Source organism: Drosophila sulfurigaster, chromosome 3 (assembly GCF_023558435.1).
Source record: "Drosophila sulfurigaster albostrigata strain 15112-1811.04 chromosome 3, ASM2355843v2, whole genome shotgun sequence".
NCBI classification, from domain to species: Eukaryota; Metazoa; Arthropoda; class Insecta; order Diptera; family Drosophilidae; genus Drosophila; species Drosophila sulfurigaster.
The window spans coordinates 42,498,892-42,523,275 of NC_084883.1; the positions used below are offsets into that span (position 1 = coordinate 42,498,892).

Genomic DNA, 24,384 nt, shown 5'->3' on the forward strand with positions numbered 1-24,384 from the left:
GCTGTCTTTTTTTTTATGTCTCCATCTTTTTTGTGTGTTCGTTTGTGTGTTTGTTTCTTTTCTATTTTGCTTTGCTCGCTTTGTTTATTAATTGCGACCGCGTGTGCTTTGGTCTATAGGCAGTTTTATGTGTGGTGCTCTGAACATGTTTGGCATAAACTTGGGTCTAAATACCTTTTCCTGGAATTAACTCGTCGTCGTCTGCGTTTGCGTCTGCGTCTTCTTCTTCTATAAGTATTACCGCATGTTTGCTCATTCGGTTTTAGTTCCAGTGGCTTAGTCTCTTATGCAATGTCCGACCCAAACGACAGGTGACTTCTCTCCCTTCCCCTTCTCTTCCCCCGTCCCATTCGCACTTCCCTATTAAAATACCATGAAGCAGTCGGAAATGTGAATGGCTTTTTGACTTAACGGGCGAAAGGTTAAAGCACTTTTGTCTGTCTGTCTCGCATCAACAAAAAAAAAGATCTGCATAAATCTGTCTCTGTTAAGTGTTTCGTTTTTTACCTTTTTCGGGGTTTTGTCACATTACACTATCGATAAATGTTATTAATTATGTCGCTTAAGGTTTGATTGACTTGCGGTTATTAAATCTTTTTAGTGGGGTTTAAAAGTTAATTGGCTTTGAGATAGCAATTTCATTCGTATTAAATTGAATGTCATCATTTAAAAGTAAAAGTGAAGATAACAGTTGATTAATGAAGGAAATTATCGCTTATTAAAATTGGAATTACGATCTAAAAGTTTCCGATATAATCTCTGTATTTCCTTGCAAAATTTACAAAGATGTAAAACTAATTGTATTATAATCTTATTATGAAGAACTACGATCATTTCAACCTTCAATTTCATTCAAGTTCGTCATAATAAGATTATAATAAAATTTGTTGTACTTCTTTTATAATTTTAAACATAGTTTGCGGTTAAAACTCAAATAGCACTAATTTCATAATAAGCGATAATAATCTGAAGAACTAACCGCATAATTAAATTACATATTTTTGTTTAACTTCTTTAATTTGCAGCGATTAAAGCAGATTTTGAGCTAATGATTTGAGTTAAACAGCTCCTTTTTTGCTACATTAATGTTGTTCTTGTCATATCTCATAATCCACACCCATTTATAGAACTTTTAAATGGGTTCATTGACATATTAATTGTGATATTAAGTAATAGGGATCGTCATTAAAGTTTCACGAATATAAATACATCATTTAAAGCAAAGCGTCAAGCCTAAAATTTATAAATATTTCTTAATGAGTCATGTGTGAATGACCGCGATGAAAGGGAGAGAGAGGTAGCTATAGTTAGAGGGAGAAGGCGATGACGAACTTTTTGCGATTTGCATGCACGTCAAGCGACTGGAAGGTAAAAAGGGGAAACGGAAGGCGATGAGGGGGAGGAGGAGAAGGAACTGGAACTGTGGTAGCTGATGTTGACTATTGCTCATTTGTGTGTTGCCTTTTTCTATGACTTGAGTTGAGTTGAGTTTTAGAGTTGAATGAGTAAGCCAAAGTGTTGCTCGAGCTGTTGAAGTGGCTAAAAGGCCTGCCCCGAGAAGTGCAGAGTTCCTCCTCAATGCAATAATCGGCGACGTGCCAAATGCCATAAATAAATTATTTATACATACATGAATATCTTTCTGTGTGTGTGTGTGTGTTGGCCAATTCAGTTGACCGTGTGTAGGTTGGCAGTTAAAGTTTCGCTTTCGCTTGACCAAAATCACGCTCTTTTCAAACTTTTCGCAACACAAGAATTAACAACAGCGAAAAGTGCAAGTCGAGCCCGCAAATGTAGAGAGAGATAATAAAAGAGGGAGACAAAGACATTGGGGGAGACAAAGGAGGCAGCTAGACTCCCCGTTTAATGGCTTCGAGGCTCAGCTCAGGTTTTGCCGGAGGCCAAACTCCTAACAATTATAATGGTTGTACCACCAAAAAAAAGTTGAAAAAAAAAACATTATTTACTGCTTTTAGCGTCGATTTGTGTGTCGTGGCACGCCCCCTTCGCCTCCCCGTGTCTCGTTGCTGCCACTGCTTCCCTCTGGACAACTGCCGACAATTGTGCCGCCTCCTCCCACTTTTTTTATGCGGATCATTTTGCAGTTTTTTCGGTGGTTTTCGGCTGTTCATTTGCCTGTTTCTGCTTTTGTTTAGGAGGTATATTAAGTTAGACTTTGAATGTGAAGTTCAAAGAGGTGCACAAAATTGAATATCCTTATATGTACTTAGGTGTTAGGTTCTAGGGATTTAATGTGCTTTTGTATCATTAAAGTTCTTTTCAAGTTTAGCTAACTTTAGTAAAATTATTAAATTGCATTGCAATTTTAGCTACTTTACTTTGTACGCCATTCTTAAGAAAGACTTAATATATAAGAATTTAAACAATTATCCAATCCATTCATTGAAATTAATTGAAACTGAAAGACAAACGGTTGTAACAACTTTCTGAGTATCTAGACTACTCAAAAATAAGTTAAATTAGGAGCTTTTTAACATTTTTTTTTGATCAATTAGAATATTTTGAGAAATACGATACACAATACTATCGATAGTTTCTACTATCGATTAACAAGGCTTGGATGTAATGATTATTAGAATATTTTAACTAATGTGAAACAGAACATTATTAATTTGTCTATTAATCAATTATGGAAGCACAAAATTTCAGATTACCTTTTAAATATACAATCGATTATTTGTACTATCGATTAACAGAATTTAGAAGTGGTGCTTGTTAGAATACTTTGTATAATTTTAAACACAATTCAAGGTTATAAATTTGATATTGTGTTTACATAAAGCATCTTATTAGCTGTGAAATATACTATCGATAATTTGTACTATCGATCAACAGAATTTAGAAGTGGTGCTTGTTAGAATACTTTGTATAATCGAATATTTTATATAATTTTAAACACAATTCAAGCTTATAAATTTTATATTTAATTGTGCTTGCATAAAGCACCTTATTAGCTGTGAAATATACTATCGATAGTATGTACTATCGATTAACAATACCTACAAGAAAGAACATTATTTCAACTGTATGCAGGGTATATTTAAGTCCGCCCAATTCAATAATATTTGAACGTAATTGTAGCTGTTATTATTACTACTATTATTACTGCCGCTGTTGCCGCTGCCGTTGCTGCTGTGGCTGCTACTTCATATCTTAAGTGGCTAAATAAACGCTTGCAGCCAATTTTGGCGACTCGAAGTTAAGCGTGCAACTCGTCGAGTTGCGATTTGCATACGAATATGGTCCACAAGTGTCTCGGCGACTAATTTCGTATGAAAATTTGATTGCTTGCGATTAGAATCGTGTTCATTGTTTTGGCCACGCCGACTCAGCGACTCCCCCGACCAGCCTTCTCGACACGCCCCTCGTCTCTCCCTCTCTCACCCTCTCTCTCTATCTCGATGTTGACCAAATACCCACAACATTGCTGTAAAGTGTTTACTTTTGCTTTTTGTTTGTTTTTTTGCCATAGTTATTATTGTCTTTGGTGTTGTGGGTTCTCTTTTGGAATTAAGTAATACTCGTGATTATAATAATTTTGTTCACATTTCGGTTTCAGTCTCGCCTTATATGCATGCGTCCAGAGTCGTTGGCCTTCCTCTCTCTGTGTGTGTGTGTTAGTGTGTAATTATGTAGTTGTCAGTTTTCAGTTGGCTTTAATTGCCATTTACAGTTGTTACCATTGTTGTCGTGGGTGTGATATAAGATATGATCCAACTTAACAAGTCTTAACTGTCTCTTGAAAGACACCCATTAATAGTTCTCCATTGTCAACAGATCCTAGCGATATTAGCTGATTTGGTAATCCCAATTAGCAGTGTCGTGATTTCCCGTTGAATGCACAAATTACAAGTGTGTTGAAATGTTATCAAATTTTGAAGAGTTTTAATTTTTTTTATGAATGAGAAAGGAATATACTTGTATAAAAGTTGAGCTAAGAAGAAGAAATAGAAACAACTTTCAGGAAGCCTTAGATAAATTTTTAGTTAAATGTGTTCTTAAAATTTCAAAGAAATATTCAATAAGAAGTATAATAATATATAAGGAATAGGATATTTGGAAAATCAGAATATATTATTGTTATTGTTTTTATTTACACTAAAATAAACAATAAAATGTTTATTTTATCGAAACAACAAAAGATTAGAACTATTAATTTGCTTAATATTAATCAATCTTATTTCTAAAATCTTATAATAATAATAATGCGGAATCAATCATAAGATAACTATCAGAAAATTATAAAAGATCAAGAAATATAAATTTTATGCAATATACGATTCAAACTAATTGATTTCTCAATTTGCTGCATTATTTAATTAGTTTAACTCAAGCAAGTTCACTATCAATATTAATTATGATCCGTCTTTATTACTTAGCTTAATTGTAGCATTTTAGGATTTTTCCTTTTCATTTCTTGTACTAATTTGCGTTAAACGCTTTTGTTGTTCGTTTTTTTTTTTTAATTACAGTGAAATTAGCAATTAATTTTTTATCAAAATAACGAAAGATGTATTTTGCATAAAAAGCAAACGAACGGAAAACGAAAACAATCAACGAAAGAAAGAAACAAAAAAAAAATCGCGCCAGGAACTGGAACCTGGAACTTTGCTGCCGCCCAACAACAACACAAAAGGTCACACAGCGGAACGGAACGGAGTGGAATGAAACAGAGAGGAGAGTCGAACACGACGATGCCAGCAGCAGACATGCAAATTTGTGCATTTTAAGCGCAACAACAACAGCAACAACAACGACGACAACATCAACGAAACACGAATAGCAACAAAAAGGAGATTTTAAGCAAATTAATTAAATTAACATACACATGGAAATCGGAACCAAAAACAATTAGCGCCAACACACACACATGCACAATGGAAGCTGTGAGACATGAAAACGAAAAGGGAACAGAAGCAAAAACAGAAATTGAAATTGAAATCAAAACAGAAGAAGAAGGCAGAGAGAATGCAGAGAGAGAAGCAATGACAGAGACAGAGACGTCAAATTGCTGCAACCAAGAGACTGAAACAGCGGCCATGATGAAGTGCGGTGGCGGAGGCAACGCCATCGAAACAACAACAACGATGAGACTGGAGGATATGGCATTTGTCATGCCCGCAACACCAACAACAACAACAGTCATACGCACCACCAAAGCTAGCAAATCGGCCAGCAGCAGTCGCAGCAGTTCGCTAAGGAAACAGCGACGCAACAACAGCGATGCTGCCGCTGCTGCTGGTGTTGCAAGCGGTGTTGGTGGCGGGCAAGCAAACAACGATATGAAAACATCACAATCGATGACCTCGCTGCCCGCCGATGAACTGCAGCAGGAACGGCGTGATGTCATTCAGGCCAAGCTGCATCTGGAGCGTCCCTACAACAGCCTCAAGGTAAGTGTCCATGTTTTGGTTGTATATGTTGCAGGTGGCTGTTGCAAGTTGTCTCTCTCTCCACTTTGCTCGTGGGTTGCGCATAAATTTGCAATTGAGAATCAAGCTGCGCATTTTTGCGTTCCACACGCTAACGAAGCAAGTTGGCAGCGCTCTCCATTCATGGTCATGTCTTTCCTCTTGGCGGCGACTTAAATGACAACCTGCCGTTAGAATATGAATTCTTGTTCTAGTTGAGCTGCTATCTCTTTCGCTCCTCACTGTGTGTGTCAGCGGAAATTGCTTTAATAAATTATTAATAAAATTCATTATTAGCATGCTATTAAAAATGCAAGCTAACGGCATCAATTTCAAATTCCATTGCGTTCCTCTGTCCGATCAACTGTGATCACTTAGTCATCGCTGAACAATCGAAACGTGAGCTTAAATCGCGCGATATTTCGGCTTCGAATTGCGAATTCGAAACGTTCTGAAAATTCTGATTATTTTGTCAGTGATTTTAAGCAAGGGTTGCATATGTTAAAAATGTGGAATATGGCTTTAATACCTTGAATTTAAAATATGTTTTAATTATTTTTCGCTTTATAGTTTTTAGCTATGCAAATGAAATTCCTAAAAATAGCATGGTTTTGTTTTCGTCGCATCAACAATAATTAGCATGCTTTTTGGAACGCCCATTAGTTCATTATGAATGAAAATTTGCATCAGTTCTCTATAAAGCTAAATTATGATTAAAAAAATAATATATTTAGTGATTTTTTGTTGTGAATTTTAAAATTATATTTTTGAAACTTGAAACGTTTGCCGAACAAGAGTTTAAATTGTTTTAAATGATGATTAAAAGACTTATATAGATTATGATGAGTGATATTTCCTTTTGAAGAAATTTAAAATAATACTTTGAAACGTTAACCGTTTCAGTATATGATGATTAAAAGAATCGTAAATCATGTTTAGTGTTATTTTTTTAATTATAAAATATAATATTTTTGGAAACTTGAAATGCAAATGTTTCAAAGATTATGAATTTTTAAGCTGCCTATTCAAACTGATCGATTAGACTAAAAAGGTTGCATTGATGGAGAAAAGATCCTTGTATTTTAGCTACCAGATAATCAGGCTATAAATATGTCAAATGATTAGTCACAGTTTGTGTTATTAAAGTAAAGATTTCTTGAGCACCAACTGGTGAAAATGCATAAAGTCACACGTTCCAGTTCCGAAATATGCATCTTGTAAATTGTCATTCACTTAAGAACGCCCAACGCTCGAGTTATGAATTAGTAACGCATTTTGAACTGTCTCGTTTTGCAAGCCCAGCTGGCAAAATGAAATTGTATGCAAATTTACAGCTGCCACTGTATCGCTGTGTCGCTGAGTGTGCGCTGAATTTTCGCAGGAAAATCAAGTCAGCGCTGTTTATGTTTATACAATTTAATTAATTACACACGGCACCGGCAGGCAACGCGATTCAATCAATACAACGATTGCAGATCAAACTCACAATTGCGATTGCAATGAGTATTTGTTTTCCAACATTGCTTGTGCATTACGAGTTTTGTGTAAACAAGGAATTTCCTTAACGATTTTGCTGCCGATGGCAGAAATTGTTATTTGTTTGACTTGGCGGTTTTTTTCTGTCCCTCTCTCTCTCTCTTGCGGCAAGAAAATAAAAATTCATTAATTAATTGTGCGCGCTTTGCAATTTGGAGCGATATGAACCGGTTTTGGGGGGATTGACGCATTGTATTGTTGCGTACCAAAGATGGTTAAGCATATTATCGTGGCCATATTTGGCTGCTCAAATTACTTATTTATTAACAACTTTTAATGGTATCCCCCCAACTGTCTCTTGCTTTGACTAACTCTCGTTCTCTTTCTTTCTATTGACGCAGAAAAACTCACAGAGCAACAAGTGCTCTTCAGGCAGCAGCAGCAACAACAACAAAATGCATCGATACTCTTGGGGCAGCGGCCACAGTCATAGCAGCTCCACCAGTCTGCACAGCAGCGCCACACTCGGCCTGGGTTCGTCGGGCAAAGACGACCTCTGGGCGGCCATACAAACGAACTACAATTATATTATGGACACAAACCTGCTCGATACGTGCAAAGAGGCGCGGTTTGAAATCGAGGAGGCGCAGCCAACTTCGCGTGAATGTAAATTTACGGGCAGCCAACTTCATGTAAGTCGACATTCAATCGCCATCTAGCGGTTGATAGCAGAGTCTACACAAATAGTAAAAACTATTGCATACTTTTGGCTTATTCTAAGAAACGAAATGCATACTTTACGGCGTTCGATTTAATTTTGTATTGCATAGCCAAGTTCCTAACCAATTTGTTGTCTATTCTCATGTGTAGATTTTGGACGAAACCCAACGACAGGAAGGTTTGTGCGAAGATCCGAAAGAGTTGCGACGTTGGTTGCGCGACATGGAAAACAAATTGGAGAGTTCACCAACTATTTCGGAATTGACTTTGTACAGCAATTCGGAATTGCAGCGCCATCTAGCAGTACACTCGGTAAGTGCTTGAAAAGCCACAATTTTATTATTGCATAAGTTCGGGCGTAAATGTTGCCGAAACATGCGTGAATATTTATTTGTTGTAAACATTTGAATAAAAAAAAAAATGATCAAAAACGAAAATGTAAATTGTGATGAACTTTCCGGAAGCCTTACGTTTTATATTGGACATTAATTTTTCTTTTGAAAAACTTTTAAAGCAATAATAAAAATAAGAAACCTTTAAAGATACATAACGACGATAACAAGCCATAATGCGAGACCAGTTGAGATACTAATCATAGGTAAAAGTGTAACGAAGTAAACAGACGAACAAAATTACACGCATTTCATTTTGCTTTTCATTTGCAATGACTTTGACTTTATTTACTTCTTTTATTTTTTTGTGGTCTTCCGTCAGTGCGTGGCAAGAAAACTGTTGCAGCCACTTGTTGCCGCCCATTGAAAAGCCACCGACAAGTATCTGTAGGATTGTGTAACCGAAACGCAACCAAAAAAAAAAAAGGGGGGAATAATACATCGACTGGTTTCCCCTCAAAAATAAAAAAAAAAAACATTAAAAAAAAGGGAAACAATGTTCCCTTGTTTTCATTATTTTCATTGGCGTTACGAAAATTTATTGTACTGAAAGTGAAAATTGTGCTGGCCAAGAAAAATCAAAAGGCGTTCAATTGCAGCCAAGTCAAAGTCGAACTCGAAGTCGCAGTCAAAGTTATTGTTGTCCATTGATAACCCCCAGACTCGACTTATTGGCCTGCAGAAGTTGGACGATGCTTGAACTAAAAGTGGCAGCCGTTAGTTGCAACACCTTCGTAGGAGATTTGTTTATTGTTGGGGGGATTATTATCTATCTGAACAATATGTTACCCACATATATTCGTACCATATTTATGTGTGTTGCATGCAACGAACGCTTCATTGCGTGGCTTTGGGCTGCTTGCTGGCTTCCAATTATGCAATGCAATGCCTGCAATGCAAAAATAAAGGCTGTGAGAAAAGCTCTGGAGGGAGGCGAAATCTAAGACGGAAGAGCTGCTGCCTGCTGCCTGTTGAAGCTTTGCCTTTGGGCTTGGCTTTAGTCCATTGCATTTCGGCTGATTGAACATGACCATGACAGCTCCAGACAGCTGCTTCGATAATGTGATGTGTGTGACTCGACCAAGGTGCGGGGGCGTTGTTACATAAGCTGTAATTTTACATAAAACTTAGACAGAATGCAGACAGCACGTGTTGGAAATTTCACTGAGAGGGAGAGTGGGGAAAGTTGTTGAATGGGATAAGAAAACATTCTGAAATTCGATGATCTTAGTATTTTCTGTGATCAGTTCCCAAATAACTAATAAGAAATGCTTAAGTAATGAAAACATTTTTTAGAAAAGCTTTTATTGGGCAAAAAAAACACCTACTGCAAAAGAATCTTAGCTGCTTTAGATGACAATCTGGTATATTTTGTACTCTATGGTAAATTTTAATCGTTCAATATCAATATACCAAATGTGGTCTTTGATATATTTTAGTGGTATTTTTTCCGGTATATATATTTTAAGAATATGGTTAGTAGCGGGTATCCTTTTTAGCTTTTTACTTGTTTTTAATAAATTAATTTACACTTTGGAAATAGACTTTACGAACATAAATAATAGTAATAATAAATAGTATGAATATTAAGTTTAATATCAACTTAATTAAATTAAAGGTATTAAATATAAATGGAATGGAATTGACATAAATATTGTTTATAAATAATAATATGATGGATTAAATATCAATTTATATTTTAAAATAAAAATACTTATTTATGATTATTTATGATAAGGATGAAGTAAAAGCTTCTGTTTTTTTTACTCAATAATTTAAACTGGGATTATCTTAAAATTAGGTTTGTACCTGAAGGCCTTTGCAGCCATTGCTTTACCAATAGTGTTAGTATTAATTTTATATATAGCTAATCTTTTTTAAATAAATAAATAGGAGGTTTATATGTAGTAGTAGGATTACTAAAGCAAATTAACATGTATTGAATTTGCAGCTAGATTCAAATTAATAATAGTATTACATAAACAAAAGTTAGTTGAATAAGTTTTGAAGAGTGTGATTTTAAACATTCAGCAGCTGAAGTTCATCTTAAATGATTTTCGAAATCTCTGACATATGTTAGTATACATTTTAGTGTACAATAACTATTTATCTTGCAGCGCTGACGTATAATTTATATTTTTAATTCTTATTTCATTGCATTTACGACATTTACTTCAATTTCCGCGTAATTTACAATTTTTTTTGTTTATTTCATTTGGCTTAGAGTCATGTATTTAAAGCACTTTACTGCAAAGTGCTTTGATTTATTGTGTCTCTTACTTATAGTCTCCTTAATTGAATTTACTTTCATGTCAAATAAATGTTTTTCCATTTATGTATAGCATTTAAAATACACTCAATTGTAATGAACTGATACAAGTATTTAAGGACTTAAAAGTCTTCCATTTAGTGCCTCTCTATAAAATTGTTAAGTTTTCTTTTGAAACTTTTCCTTAACTTGTATTTCATCCAAAACATGAGACAACAATTTAAAGTGCGAAAATTTCTTTAGTTTAAAAACAAGCTGCATGAGAATTCCTTTCAACGAAAATCGCTGGAATTTCGCAGCTTCATGTTTTTCCTGCACATACTTCACACATCCAGTTAGGTCGATGTTGTCCCCTCTCTCCCCTTTGTTCTCTTCTCACTCACTTTGTGTGTCTGCCACCCACTCTGCTCTTTAGCTTGTCTCTGGTCCATTCACAATAATCTAAGCTCCCCGCCAGCTGTTGTTATTTTTGCAGGCCACGAGCCAAATGAAAGTAAACAACAAACCAGCAACAACAAAAACTGCAAACAAACAAACAACAACAACAAGTTGGAGCAGCAGAAACTGAGTTTATTCAATGTGGGTTGTTAGCTGCAAAATGCTCCATTGGCCAAAAAGTGCAATCACCAACAAAACAAAACAAAACAGACGACGCCGCGTCGCCTCCGTTTTGGCCCACTGATTTACGACAATTGTTTTGTCACGTAGTTAATTTTTGGAGGGGAGTACGAGGTAGAGGAGGGAGAGAGAAGGGACAGCACTGAGTGCGAAGGGGAAGTTCGAAGCTTGGGAGCAGCCAACAACAGCAGCAGCAACAGCAGTCGAAATGTCAATTGCCCAAAATGGTTAAACATATTTTCAATAAGTTGTTAGGCGTTTGTCTCTGTCGCTGCTGTGCTTGCCACTTGCAACAAGACGCATCTGCACCCGCACCCTCTAACTGCCACCTGCCCTTTCCCCACTTCTCTCTCCCTTCCTCCACTTCTCTCTTTCTCTCTCTGTCTCGCTGATCATCAAGCAATCATTTCGTTAGCCGCAGCCATTGGCAAATGGAAAGGAAATATTTGTCAGTTGGCAGCCACAAATATAAAATGCTTTTTAGGCTCGTTGCAAGGATGAGTTGCTTGCGCCTTGAAGCAAGCCGAACAGCTGCAACTTGGACTTTCCAAATATTAATTGAAATTGCGCATTTTCGTTCTGGTTGCAACAATAGAGCGTAAACAAATATGTTGCAACGTAATGCGAGTATGTCTATATTTGGATAAAGCCGAAAAAAAAGATACATTTATGACGGACTAATAACTACCCAGTGGTCTAGATTTTAGTCTCTATTTTGTTACAATTATATATACAGTAGAATCCGGTTATAGCCACTTTCAAGGGACCGTCGTTATATCCGGAACAACTACTAACCAAAAGTTGAAAAATAAAATTTTGTATATATTGTTTTTTTAAATAATAGCGTTAAGGTTTGGTCTGAATGAGTTTTCCCTAAAATGTGTTGTTATGGTACTTCATTGCCATACTTTTTCAACTGCTTAATAAATCAAAATGTAAAAAAAGAAAGGGTTCTAACAACAGAATTTCTCAACTCATATACAGACCAAACTTTTCGATACTAACATAAAGATTCTAACTTTGTCGTGTATTTTTATTTTTTAAACGTAAGCTGCTAGAAAAAATTCTTCGACTGTATTGACTTTGGATTCTATTTAATTGTGAATTATGAATTATGAATAAATTCTATAATTGAATGTTTTTTTTGTTGAACAGTTGGCGTTTAAAATATTGGGTGTTTGTGGGGCATCGTTTTTCTTCAATGCAAAAAATAAATTTATTACATATTTCTAGAAGTAATAATGTTAATTTCTTTAGTATAAGAAAATATCCAAAATTTTCTTTTAAGTCACAAATGAAAGAACATTTTTTGTTTCTACTTTCTGGAAGTATTATATTTCCAAGTGTTACGTCACATTCTTTGTAATAATAAATATAATTCCCAAATGCTATGAGATATGTCAGAACAACTAAAGCCTTAAGGATGTCTTAAATTAAACACAAGATTTACTATTCGACATGTTTTCATCATTTTGATAGTTTATTGGCAATTGCTCCGGTATTTTATGTGCAGCTAATATTGTTGAATTATTATTGCCAATTGCAGGGTGTTCATGCATGCAAAGTCCTATTTAAGAAAGTGAAGGTGGCGCAATTTCGTTGCCGGGATTTTCAGTCCCCTCTCATCTCTCCCCTCTCCTCAGTACTATGTCTGGCAGACAATCGCGCATTGAAGCTGTAACCTAATGACAATGACAATTGATTATGCGGGTTCCAGTTTTGGTCGCCCAGGAAATGGTCGAGTTTGTCGCTTGGTTTTTCATTTTCTTTTCGGTTTTGGTTTTGGCTTTGGCTTTGGCTTTATGGCCAAGCCATAACTTAAAGTTGCCGCCAATTCGATTTGGATCTGACCAGTTGCCAGTTGTTTGTCGAATTCTACCCACTAACCATTGTTGTTGTTGTTGTTCGATATCCTCCATTGAGTTGCAATCTCTGCTCGATTTGCATAACAATTGTGTTTGCTTGCCACAGCAAAAAAAAAAACCTTTCGCCCAAGTTAAGTTGCAGGCAACAAACACATTTTGTTGGATATCACCATCGGCTATATAGATGACTGTCTTCTCTGGTTGTTGTTAGTGTTGTTGTTTTTGGCCCAGTAGTTTAGCCTGCGGTTGCCATATGGTCCAAGCTGACCAATAAAACATTACCGAATTAGCTGTAAAATCTCTTTGCCACATTTGATGCACTTTCGCGTCGCGTTGTTGTTGTTGTTGTTGTTGCTGCCCCAACCAAATGAACCTTAAAATAAACTTTTGTGTGTGGAAAGTTGTCCATAATTTCAGTCGTTGGCGTTTTTTGTTTTCGTCTTTCGATTTTTACATATTAGTGAATGCTGAGAGGGCAATTACTGCCAGCAATTGAATTGACTGAATGTTATATCGATTAATGCATAATTATACAATTTTTATTGTATTCCAATTTATGTATTTCCTTTACTTGTAACCAACTAAAATTACAAAAATAAATGTACAGTAATGTTTTAGATGTTCAACTGTTCATAAAATATTTAACAAAATAACTATCGAGTAGTGTCTTAAGATTTCAGTTGATAATAAAAATGAATAAGCTAATAATATTGTAGTTGAAATAAAATACAGTTTGAAGGCGGAAAAAATAATATAATATCTTTTTTATTTTGAGTATCATAGTTAAGCTTGTAATAAAGTGTATAAGCAAATAATCAATAAAGAAAAAAAGTTTAATTACCGTTTAAATTACATTCAAAGAAAAAGTAGTAATTTTATCTACAAATCTAATTTTTTTAATTTATTAAATTTACAAATATATTATATTTAAGTAATCAGCAGCTAATGAAAATGAATGAGCAAATAATCATCAGCAAATTTATGAATTAACTATTTAAGTTCAGTATCAGTTTTCAGCTACTAACAAAATGTATAGGCAAATAATGATTGAAGGGAATAAATGTTTCATTATAAATTGAATGGATAATAAGAAGTTACTTTAAGCCAATTTATCATAAATATTTGGCTGAGCAAATAATAATTAAAGGAAAATAAAGCTTCATTAGCGTTTAACAAAATTCGAAAAAAAAACAAATTATTTTTACATATCTTTTAATTATTAACAAGTTTATAAGTTGATTATTTAAGTATCAGTTGTTAGCAACTAACAAAATGTTAAACCAAATAATGACTAAAGGGAATTCAAGTTTAACATAAAGAAATTTGATTACATTTATTCATATTTTACCTACATTTTACAATCAACTTTTTGCTGATCTAGTAATAATTAAAAATTAAATTTAAATAATTGTAATTTAAGTGTGATTATCGTTTATCAAAACTATCTTTTTTAAGGATTTCAATTCACTAGTTAGGAACTCTTTTTTTTTGTCGTTGTTCAACTCTTTATAAGTGACTGTAATTGTTCATAGTTTTAACAATATTTTTCTGCTTTGCCTTTCGTTCAATCAGTCAAACACTTTGGCAATCAATCAGTTGCCACTTGTGCGCAAATTTATCAAAACAAAAGCGTTTTCGATTTTGCACTTCTAGCGTGATAAGAAAAACAATCGCAATCGCAATCGCAAGCAATCAAAACCTTTCTCCTGGCTGCCTCACACAACTTGAATTGACTTGACTTGACATTGTTTTGGTAACACGCCCAAAAAATTCAACAGAGAATCTCGACAGGAAAAACAATGTTGAAGCTGTGGTGAGAGCAAAAGAGTTTTTCGAGGGGTTTTTTCGAGTATATCCAATTTCGAAGTTTCACTTTTCTCTATTGTTAATCTTTTCGGCTGTTCGTGATTTAAATTAACAATTAAAATCGATAATTAACAAAATGATAACAACAACAACTCGGGCTCAACTTTGACGCCCCTTTCGACGGCACACAAAAATAAGTAATAATATTATTAATAACAACAATAATTTATCAAAAGAGTTGCAGTTCATTTCCATGAGCCATTTTTCAAATATTTTGTGTAATCGAATGACGACGACAACATCGAGGCATAAAATGAAGTCATTACCACAGACAACACAAAAAAAGCCCGTCCCAAAAAAATGTAGTTAATGGAAGTCTGAAACTCAAACTCTAACTCAAAACCACGTCATATATGTGATGTGAGCAAATCGAAAAAGATTTCGTCATCATCAGGCCAAAGACGCGCGTCCCCATAGCAATTTTCGAGTTGTAAAGTCAAATAAAATTTATGACCAAACATAATTACATTTTACTGAAAAGAAATAGAAAACAAAACTAATGTTCGAAACCGCGCACTCGAAATATTTCAAATAAATTGGTCAACGCTTTGAGGAAGTCGAAAATCAAATTTGAAGCCAATAAAAGAGAAGGAAGAGAGCTGCAGTCGAGGATGCTCGACTGTGAGATACCCGTTACCGTTTTTTAATAACAGCAAAACAGTATTATTCTTAAAATATACAAAATCTATGTACTACAAAAATACTAAAATGTACCAAAGGCTTTAGTTGGTATATTGATATAGAACTGCAATTGAAATATATTATACCATAAAGAGCGGTATTATTCTTAAAATATACCAAAATAATATACCACAAAAATACTAAAAATACCAATGTTACTTGTTATATTGTAATGGAACTAGAATCGAAATATATACCATAAAGGTTTTATTCTTAAAATATACCGACTCAATATACCACAAAAATACTAATATGTACCAAAGGCTATATTTGGAATATTGATATAGTATTAGAATCTAAATATACAGTAGAGTACGGTATTGATCTTAAAATATACCAAATTGATATTCCACAAAAATACTGATAACACCAAAGCCTATTTGGTATATTGATATAGAACTACGATCGAAATATACCATATTGTGCGGTATTATTCTTAAAATATACCAAAATAATATACCATAAAAATTATAAAATATACCAAAGGCTATATTTAGTATATTGATATAGAACTAGAATCAAAATCTACCAGAGAGTGTTGTATTATTCTTAAAATCTACCAAATTAAAATATCCCATAACTACTAAAATACACAAAAGGCTTTATTGGGTATATTGATATAGAACTAGCATCGAAATCTACGATATACATAGACTATAAGACTATAGTTATTTTTGTATTCACCTGTTAAATACACTTCGCGAAAGCACAAAGTTATAATACCCTTCTACCCTTTGGGTACCAGGTATTATTACAAAAAAATGCGCAAAAGTAAATTAGGAAGAAGAAAGCGTTTTACAATAAATCTCAGACTGTAAAAAAAGGCATATACAGACACAACAATTTATTTTGATATCATTTTTTGCGTCGTGAAACAATGAGAAATGCATTGAACGAAGCGATTCATTCAGGTTCATCATTAGCACCTCGGGAAAAAGGGAAAGGCGGACAGCAAATGTCTGCGAATGTCGCCATTTAATTGGCTCAAACTCAAACTCAAACACGAATCGATTCGATTCGATTCGACTTGGATGCAACTTGGCCAAGTGGCAAATTGTTAGCCAGGTGGCTTAAAGAAGCGCAGAGAAGTGCAGCTTGGGGGAGTCGCATTTTTGCTGATTAATGAAGACAATATTTTTGTATTTTTCTCGCAACGTTTTTTGTTTTTCGCCACCTTGTTAACGACTTTATGTGCTGCTGCGCGTCTTCATTTTTCTTCTCTCTCTCCTTTTTGTTGCCAAATGACGATGGTGAAAATTAAATTTATGAAATAGCCCATAAAATGATAAACATTCATGGAATGACGACTGCAAATTGCAGTTTTGCCGATGCCGCTGTCGTTGGAAAAACTCTTCCTCTCTGTGTGTTAGGGTTATAAATGTGACTAAACTTGATATATGGCCAGGCACTTTAATGCCGTTAAAGCCACTTACTCGAAGAAGAAAGTGGAAAAACTCTTTACTCTGTCTGACCCACTAAACGATCATCTTCATTTTGCTAGAATGAGCTGAGTGTTTGTTTGTCTCTCCCTTTGATGTTTTGATCGCTTGCGATCAATTACAGATTAAACTAATTGAATCTGTGTGAGGAATTTACAGATCTTTCAGCAAGAAATTTCAAGGTATGCTTGAAAGAATTCCAGTTGCGTTGTAATACAATCAATTAACTAATTAGTGAAAAGCTTTCTAACTATTTAAATAATAGATTCTTTCTATGTATTCTTCTTGTGACAAGCGAAGATAACTTATGATTGTTTTTTTGCACATATTTTAAGCTTCAACAATTACCTTCATCTTATTCTCTGTGTTATTGTATTCTCTTCTCGTTCAAGTCAACTCAACAGTTGACAGGTTTTTGCAACTGTTTTGCTCTTCATTATGCTTTATCTCTACGCATTTGTCATTTTAGCACCTTTCAGTTTCTAAATATAGCTTCAAAACATAACTAACGAATCAATTAGTGCATTAATTGCTCACAATTCGCGTGGCAAAGTTAAAGTGGCCTCAGGTCAAAAATATCGACTGATCTGCTGATCGTCGTTTCAAGTTCTCGTTATTGTTGCTTTCCGTTTTGTTTAAGCGCTAAACTTGGTCAGTGTCTTTTTACAATATTTTGGTATATAAGTTGGTTCAACTCGAGAAATAATATCAAACAGTCTATTGACGTCTTTAAGTAACAACCAAGTTCTTACACAAACACTTCTTAAAAATGTTCCGTTTCGTAAGTAGCTAAAAAGGATATTCGAAGCCCAAGTTCTTATTCCATCTTCGACCACAGATTGTCGCCTTCTTCGCCCTGATCGCCATGGCTGTCGCTGCTCCTGGATACGTTCAGGATCATCATCATTATGCTCCTGTTGTAGCTGTCAAGCATGTTCCTGTGGCTGTGGCTCCAGTTTACCCTGTGGTAAAGGCTGTTGTTCCTGTTGCTCCCGTGGTTAAGACTGTGGTTCCTGTTGCTCCTGTTTACCATCAGTCCTATGTTCCCGTTGTTAAATCTTATGGATCATATGCTTCTCCCTACGCTCATTATTACCATGGTTAAATTTCAATGCGGATTTAAAATGAATAAAACACAATAAAACAACTAGAAAACGAAAACAATATACATTTTTTAGTATTTTCTTTATTATGCAACCACTGGAAAATAATTTAAATATATGGTTGAAATTTAAAATGGAATTCCTCTATTTTTAAATATTATATCATTATTTTGCGTCAGTTCTTATTAGGCACGTGTTTCTAATTAGAATGTCAAAATGTTAATCTTGTGTCAACCTTAGATTCAACACAACTCTATGAAAAACGTTCTATCCATACTTTAAAAATATTAAATGCCGAAAGCCAATTTAGTTAATTAATAATTAATTAATTAATTTATAATCGACGGCATTTAAGACAATGTATTGACCCCAAGAAGGTTTAAAGTTATTGAATAGTATGACTTTATGATTCCTTAAAGTATTATTACTTACGATCAGGTCAGAAGCTTTTGAAGAAATAAACACAAAGAAGGCTGCAGTGGTCGGACTTTAATCATTTTGGTTTACTACCTCGTATATTTTGTAATCTACGGTATATTTTAAATATATTAATATACCGAAATACTAAATATTGCTTTCGGTATACTTCGTATATACATTTCATATATTTTAACGACTGGTTTGCTTATCCTATAAATGGGTATCGGAAATCTTATAGTCGAGCACGCTCGGCTGTATTTTAAGTTTCTTCATTTATTTTATGATGTGCAGGTATAGCTTCGGGCCAAGTAGGTCCTACATTTATGCATTTAGTTACTGCATTCTTACGCAGACTTTTTATGAATAAATTTTAATTAAGAATTATAATCAGTTCTTCCTTTCCTGTAAATTTGAAGGTAGTATAGTATATCATAATAATAATAATAATCGAATAATATGGAAATTGCTAATTTACAGCATTTTTAAAATGCTCTAACACAATTGCCACAATGGGTTTCATTTAGCAATGCATTTGTTCAATAATAGAATTCTTACAACGGTCTGAGGTAAAAGTTTTAAGCTTAGTCATACCATTAAAATTAAGTAAGTCATTATTTGACAGGCTTCTGCTTCCGTTTAGCTCTTTATTATGGTTTACCTCTACACATTTGTCATTTTGAAACCTCTAATGTTTCTAAATATAACTCTAAACTTAACTTATTAATGATCATAATTCGCGTAGCCTAATGTATCGACTAATCGGTTGATCGTCGTTTCAAGTTCTCGCTATTATTGTTTTACGTTTTGTTTATGGCCAATATTTTGGTATATAACATGTTTGCTCTTGTGTCATAACATCAAACAGTCTATCGACGTCTTCAAGCAAGAACTTCAACAAAATGTTCCGTTTTGTAAGTAGCTATTTAAGAAATTTGAAGTCCTTTCTCTGATAATCTTCGATCACAGATTGTCGCCTTCTTTGCCCTGATCGCCGTTGCTGTTGCAGCTCCTGGATACGTTCAGGATCATCATCATTACGCTCCTGTTGTAGCTGTTAAGCATATCCCTGTGGCTGTGGCTCCAGTTTATCCTGTGGTAAAAGCTGTTGTTCCTGTTGCTCCCGTAGTTAAGACTGTGGTTCCTGTTGCTCCTGTTTACCATCAGTCGTATGTTCCCGTTGTTAAATCTTATGGATCATATGCTTCTCCCTATGCTCACTACTATCATGGTTAGATTCCAATGAAGCTTACAAATGTATGAAACTTAATAAAAAAATGGAAAATGTATAAATTAAAATTTGAATTATCTTTTATTCAGTAAGCAATAACAATCACAGGAAAACATGTTCAATTTTTTTAAGAGAGTCTCTATTAGACATTGTGACAAATATTTATTTTGTCTATTTCCTTTTGATATTCACTTCTCTAAAGTGGAATCGCGGGAAATTCAAATTTTAACCGAAACTTATTTTGTCATGCAATAAGTCTGGCTTTTAAAATATATATGTTAAGTTAACTGCTAACAAATATAAAATCACTAATTCGAGTTTTCCTACATATGTAAAATAATAACTACATTATTATGATTCCTGATAATTTATGAGCAATCCGATTCTGAGAAGTTATTGCCATAAGAATTTTTTATGACAAAAAAGAGCTGGAAGAGTCAATTTGTAATTGCTTTGCTTGACAAACTGGTATATTTAGTGCATTATGGTATATTTTACACATAGTGTGAAATCTATGTATATCGTTTTCGGTATATTTTAGTATTTTAAGACTGTTATTCTTTTATTCAAAATGGGTAGCAATAATATACAGCATATACAGCATTTTTTGTAACTTCAGAGGTTGATCATCAGAAATGGATACGAATTAATGCAAATACAATCGTTAGCTCTTTAAACGTTTAGCACGGTATGAAAAAATCAAGTGAAATAATAGTTTTCGAATAAGTAAAACATTTTGTTACCGGCTTCTGCTTCCGTTTAACTCTTCATTATGATATATATATACACAATTGTCATTTTAACATTTTTTATGTTGCTAAATATAAAATTTAGCTAACAAATCGTAAATTATTCACAATTCGCGTGGCAAAGTTAAAGTGGCCTCAGGCCTAAAATGACCTGACGACTGATCAGTTGATCGTCGATTCAAGTTCTCGCTATTATTGTATTATGTTTTGTTTGTTGGACTAAATTGGCCAGTTTTTGTCCAACATTTTTGTATATAACTTAGTTAAGCTCGTGAAATATTATCAAACAGTCTTTCAACGTCTTTAAGCACACACCAAGTTCTCAAACAAAAAACTTCCACAAAATGTTCCGATTCGTAAGTAGTTAAAAAGGATATTCGAAGCCCAATTTCTTACCTCATCCTCGACTGCAGATTGTCGCCTTCTTTGCCCTGGTTGCCGTCGCTGTTGCAGCTCCTGGATACGTTCAGGATCATCATCATTACGCTCCTGTAGTGGCTGTTAAACATGTCCCTGTGGCCGTAGCTCCAGTTTATCCTGTGGTAAAAGCTGTTGTTCCCGTTGCTCCCGTTGTTAAGACTGTGGTTCCTGTTGCTCCCATTTATCATCACTCCTATGCTCCGGTTGTCAAATCTTATGGCACTTATGCTTCTCCCTACGCTCACTATTACCATGGTTAAATTTCGAAGTATCTCAAAAATGAATTAAACTGAATAAAAAAACTGGATAGCGAAATATATATGAATTTTCATAATTCTTTATTTAATGGGGAATACTTAGTGGAGTATTTCCAAACTGAAGTCTAGTAAGAAAAGAGGGTAAATAATTTATGCTTCTATTTAAATTATTACCGTCATATTTTTGTTTAGCTTCCTAATCTAACCGTTTTTCATATTAGAATTTAAAACATATTGATAATCTTTTGTCAACCAGCACTCATCAGTTTAACTATCAATAACTATGTTATTCAACTCTGTCCATCAAAAATATTTAATGTTTCCAACCAATTAACTAATGAAGCGATCACCTCTTGTTGTTAATCGACAGCATTAATGACAATGCCTTGACCACGAGCAGCTTTAAGTCTATTAGCAGTAATGACAATCGATTTTCTTGTCTTCTTCCGATTTTTTCACATAACGTTTGGTGTTCTTTGAGCATCTTTGCTTCAGGAAATATATCCTTTCTAATCCGTTCATTAAGCTCCAAAAGCGTTTATTGGTTATCAATGGTAATTTGTACTCCATTAGTGTTGATTTACTGAATTCTCTTACTCGATTAATGTTGATTTATAGCAACTATCTGCTGTTCTGTACTAAGATTGCATAAAATGCCTTTTGAATACAAATCGTGTGAATGCAAATGCATTTCTTAGCTCATAAAATTCTTAGCACAGTGCGAAAAGATCACGCAAAGTTGAAGTTCTCGAGTTTACTCGACAGAAAGTTACCCTCTACTATTAAAAGTGTTCCGCAATAAGTTTTAAAGTGTTGTGAGTGATTCATTGAGTTATGAATAAGTCTATTAATTTACTTATAAACTTTAATAAAGAAAATGCACGCCTTTCTATTAATAATAGGGCAATGGAATGATGTCAGAAAGAAAAAGAAATATTTCTTAGAATAAATATTTGCACTGATTTAAACAGGGCAAATGTGTTTTGTGTATGGAAGTTCGTTGCTGCTGCTTCTTCATCTCGCTGCTTCAGTCAAGCGTTAAATGATAAAAGCCAAATGCAATTGCGTTCCAGGCACAACGGGCAAATAGTCAATAGTCCAGTCCAGATAGATTTACCAAAAGATGCAATACTTTTGCATTAGTCAATGCTGAGAGAGAGGGAGAGAGAGAGAGAGACTGCTGTGGTGTGGCAGCTTTGCAGGTAGCTTGCCACAGTGGCAGTGGCAGTCACTGAAAAAACCATTTGGCAAGCTGTTAAGAATTGAAGAGAGAACGGCCAACTGATTGAAATTGATTAATGCAACACCTGAAAAAAGAGTGAGGGGTTGTGCACTGAAAGAAAACCAGAGCGAATGGAGTGGGAGAGACTTGTGAATTTTGTTGATTAAAATCTGTCATACATAATGTGCATGAATAATTGATTATATGTTAGAATTGACAGGGGAGTGCACCGTAAATAAAATAGTTGCAAAAAGTTGTGGGAGAGGCTGTTAAGTTATATTTTTTTAATAAAAAAATGTAAATGATTCATATTTTATGAGTAATATTTTTATCGTTGATTGTTATAAATGTTTGATGGAGTAAAATAAACAGTTGGCATCGGAAGATTCTTTTTATTTTACAGCTTATCTTAGAGAAGTTCTGGGAATACTTTTTGCGCTATATTTTGTATGAAGAAGTATATTTTTAATAATTTAATGATTGATGTTTATTGATCATAGTTATCTAATAATGTTAAGTGTAGAGCAGCAAAAATTTTGCTTTTTTATACAAGAAATTAGAAGAATACTTTTTGAGTTATAGTTAGGAATTTGTGAGAATGATTTCTGAGCTATATTTTTTTTATAAAAAAATAAAGTTTGTAACAATTTAATGATTGATATTTGTTCATTGAAGTTATTTAATAATTTAAAGTGAGGAACAGCAAAAATTTTTTTTCTTTTTATAAAATTTGTAGTAATACTTTTTGAGTTGTAGTTAGGAATAAAATCATAAATTTTTATAATTGGAAATGCAAGATTCCTATTTATTTGTATGTAGTTGCCTTTATAGCATCTTAAACTTATTAATGTTCTTAGTAATGATTCTCATTAATAATTTATATTTCAATTTCCTTGTTAATTTGTTTGTTTGCTTTTTAATTTACCATTTTTCATGCCCTTGGCAATGATTGTCTTTTAAAATTTAAATTGAAGTTTAATTATTGGCAACATTCTGTTAAAAAATGTTGTCTTGTGTTGCATTATTCGTTGTGCTTTTCTCAGTGTATTTGACTTGTGAATTTTGCAATGGATCAACCAACAAACACTTCCTCCAAGTTGACCCAAATTCATCAGACATCTCTAGAGTTCTGTCTCTATCTTTCGCCGCTTGCCGTCTCCCTTTTTAACGTTATCTCTTGAGTGTAGTATGCAGACTTCAAAAGAAATTTATGTGCTTGACTTGGTCCCAGAATTGTTAACAACAATTTAAGCGGTTTTTGCCTAAATGCCCCTGATCTCTCGCCCCGATCATCAGCTTTGCTGTTTGTATTTGCTTTTTTTTTGTTTGTTATTTTTTTTTTTGCACACATTTTCCATGGCTAAGTGTATTTTATTGTCTGACGCTGCCAATTGTTGGTTTTGTTTGCTGTTTGTCGTTGTTGTTGCTGTTGTTGGCTGGCTGGTTGTCTTGTTAACGCTTTTTATTGCCGCTTGCATTTGGCGTTAGCTTTTCGGCCAGTCGCTTTTATAAGTCTATTTGTCGTGGTCGCTCAACTCCGCCAAGACGCCAAGCGACGCGACTCGACTTCAATGCAGATGTATCTTTCAGATACATTCATTAGCCTGCTTTGCAGTTACAGCTGATCCCCGCTGCTGCTGCTGCTGCCGCTGCCTGATTTATGCCCATTTGGCAAACATAATCTTGGCCAGCGCTTTGCATGTATTTAGACGTTTCCTATGTTGTCACCCCACTTTGAGAGGCGTTTCTCCTCCTCTCCTCCCCTCTCTTTACTTTTTGCACACTTGCTCAAATTGTTTTGGTTTTTCTCTTGTAGTCATATTTTGTTTTTGGGTTAATTAAAATAACCAGGCAACTAAGCAGTTAGCTAGCTAGTTAGGGTGTATCACTTAGAGAGGGGGGACAAGCGGGATGGGGCGGTGCACAGTGGGTCAGCTGCCTCACGACGTGTGAACATGGCGCAGCAAATTAAATATACAAGTAACCAACAAGGCCTTCTTCTTCTTCTCGACTCATCTCGTTATGACTATGAATATGCAATGTTGTCGCTGATGAGATCTAGCCGCTCCCTTTTATACCCCTCACTCCCCAAAGCCCCTCTCCTCTGCTCATCTCTTCCAATTGGAGGCGCGCCTGCGCAATTAGTTTGGCCCTTTGCAGCTGCAATTTTGGCACGTTATCAAGCCAAATGGCTTGAGAGAGAACTCGTTTTCAAACGCTCGATGAT

The 24,384-nt window shown here is 34.5% G+C and overlaps 2 protein-coding genes across 2 annotated transcripts in view; both read left to right on the plus strand.

Moving 5' to 3' along the window:
- LOC133842319 (klarsicht protein) overlaps positions 1–24,384 on the plus strand; it is a 178,350-nt gene that overhangs the window by 57,034 nt on the left and 96,932 nt on the right. Inside the window, 3 exon segments of the mRNA XM_062275370.1 lie at positions 4,494–5,414; positions 7,310–7,600; positions 7,779–7,940. Of these exon segments, the coding sequence (XP_062131354.1) occupies positions 4,899–5,414; positions 7,310–7,600; positions 7,779–7,940 (969 nt within the window). The 5' untranslated portion in view covers positions 4,494–4,898.
- Positions 17,528–17,864, plus strand: LOC133844455 (uncharacterized). Its single transcript, XM_062278453.1, has 2 exons — positions 17,528–17,539; positions 17,597–17,864. Exons 1-2 carry the CDS (start codon positions 17,528–17,530, stop codon positions 17,861–17,863), a joined length of 279 nt encoding a protein of 92 aa, XP_062134437.1. The 3' UTR covers position 17,864.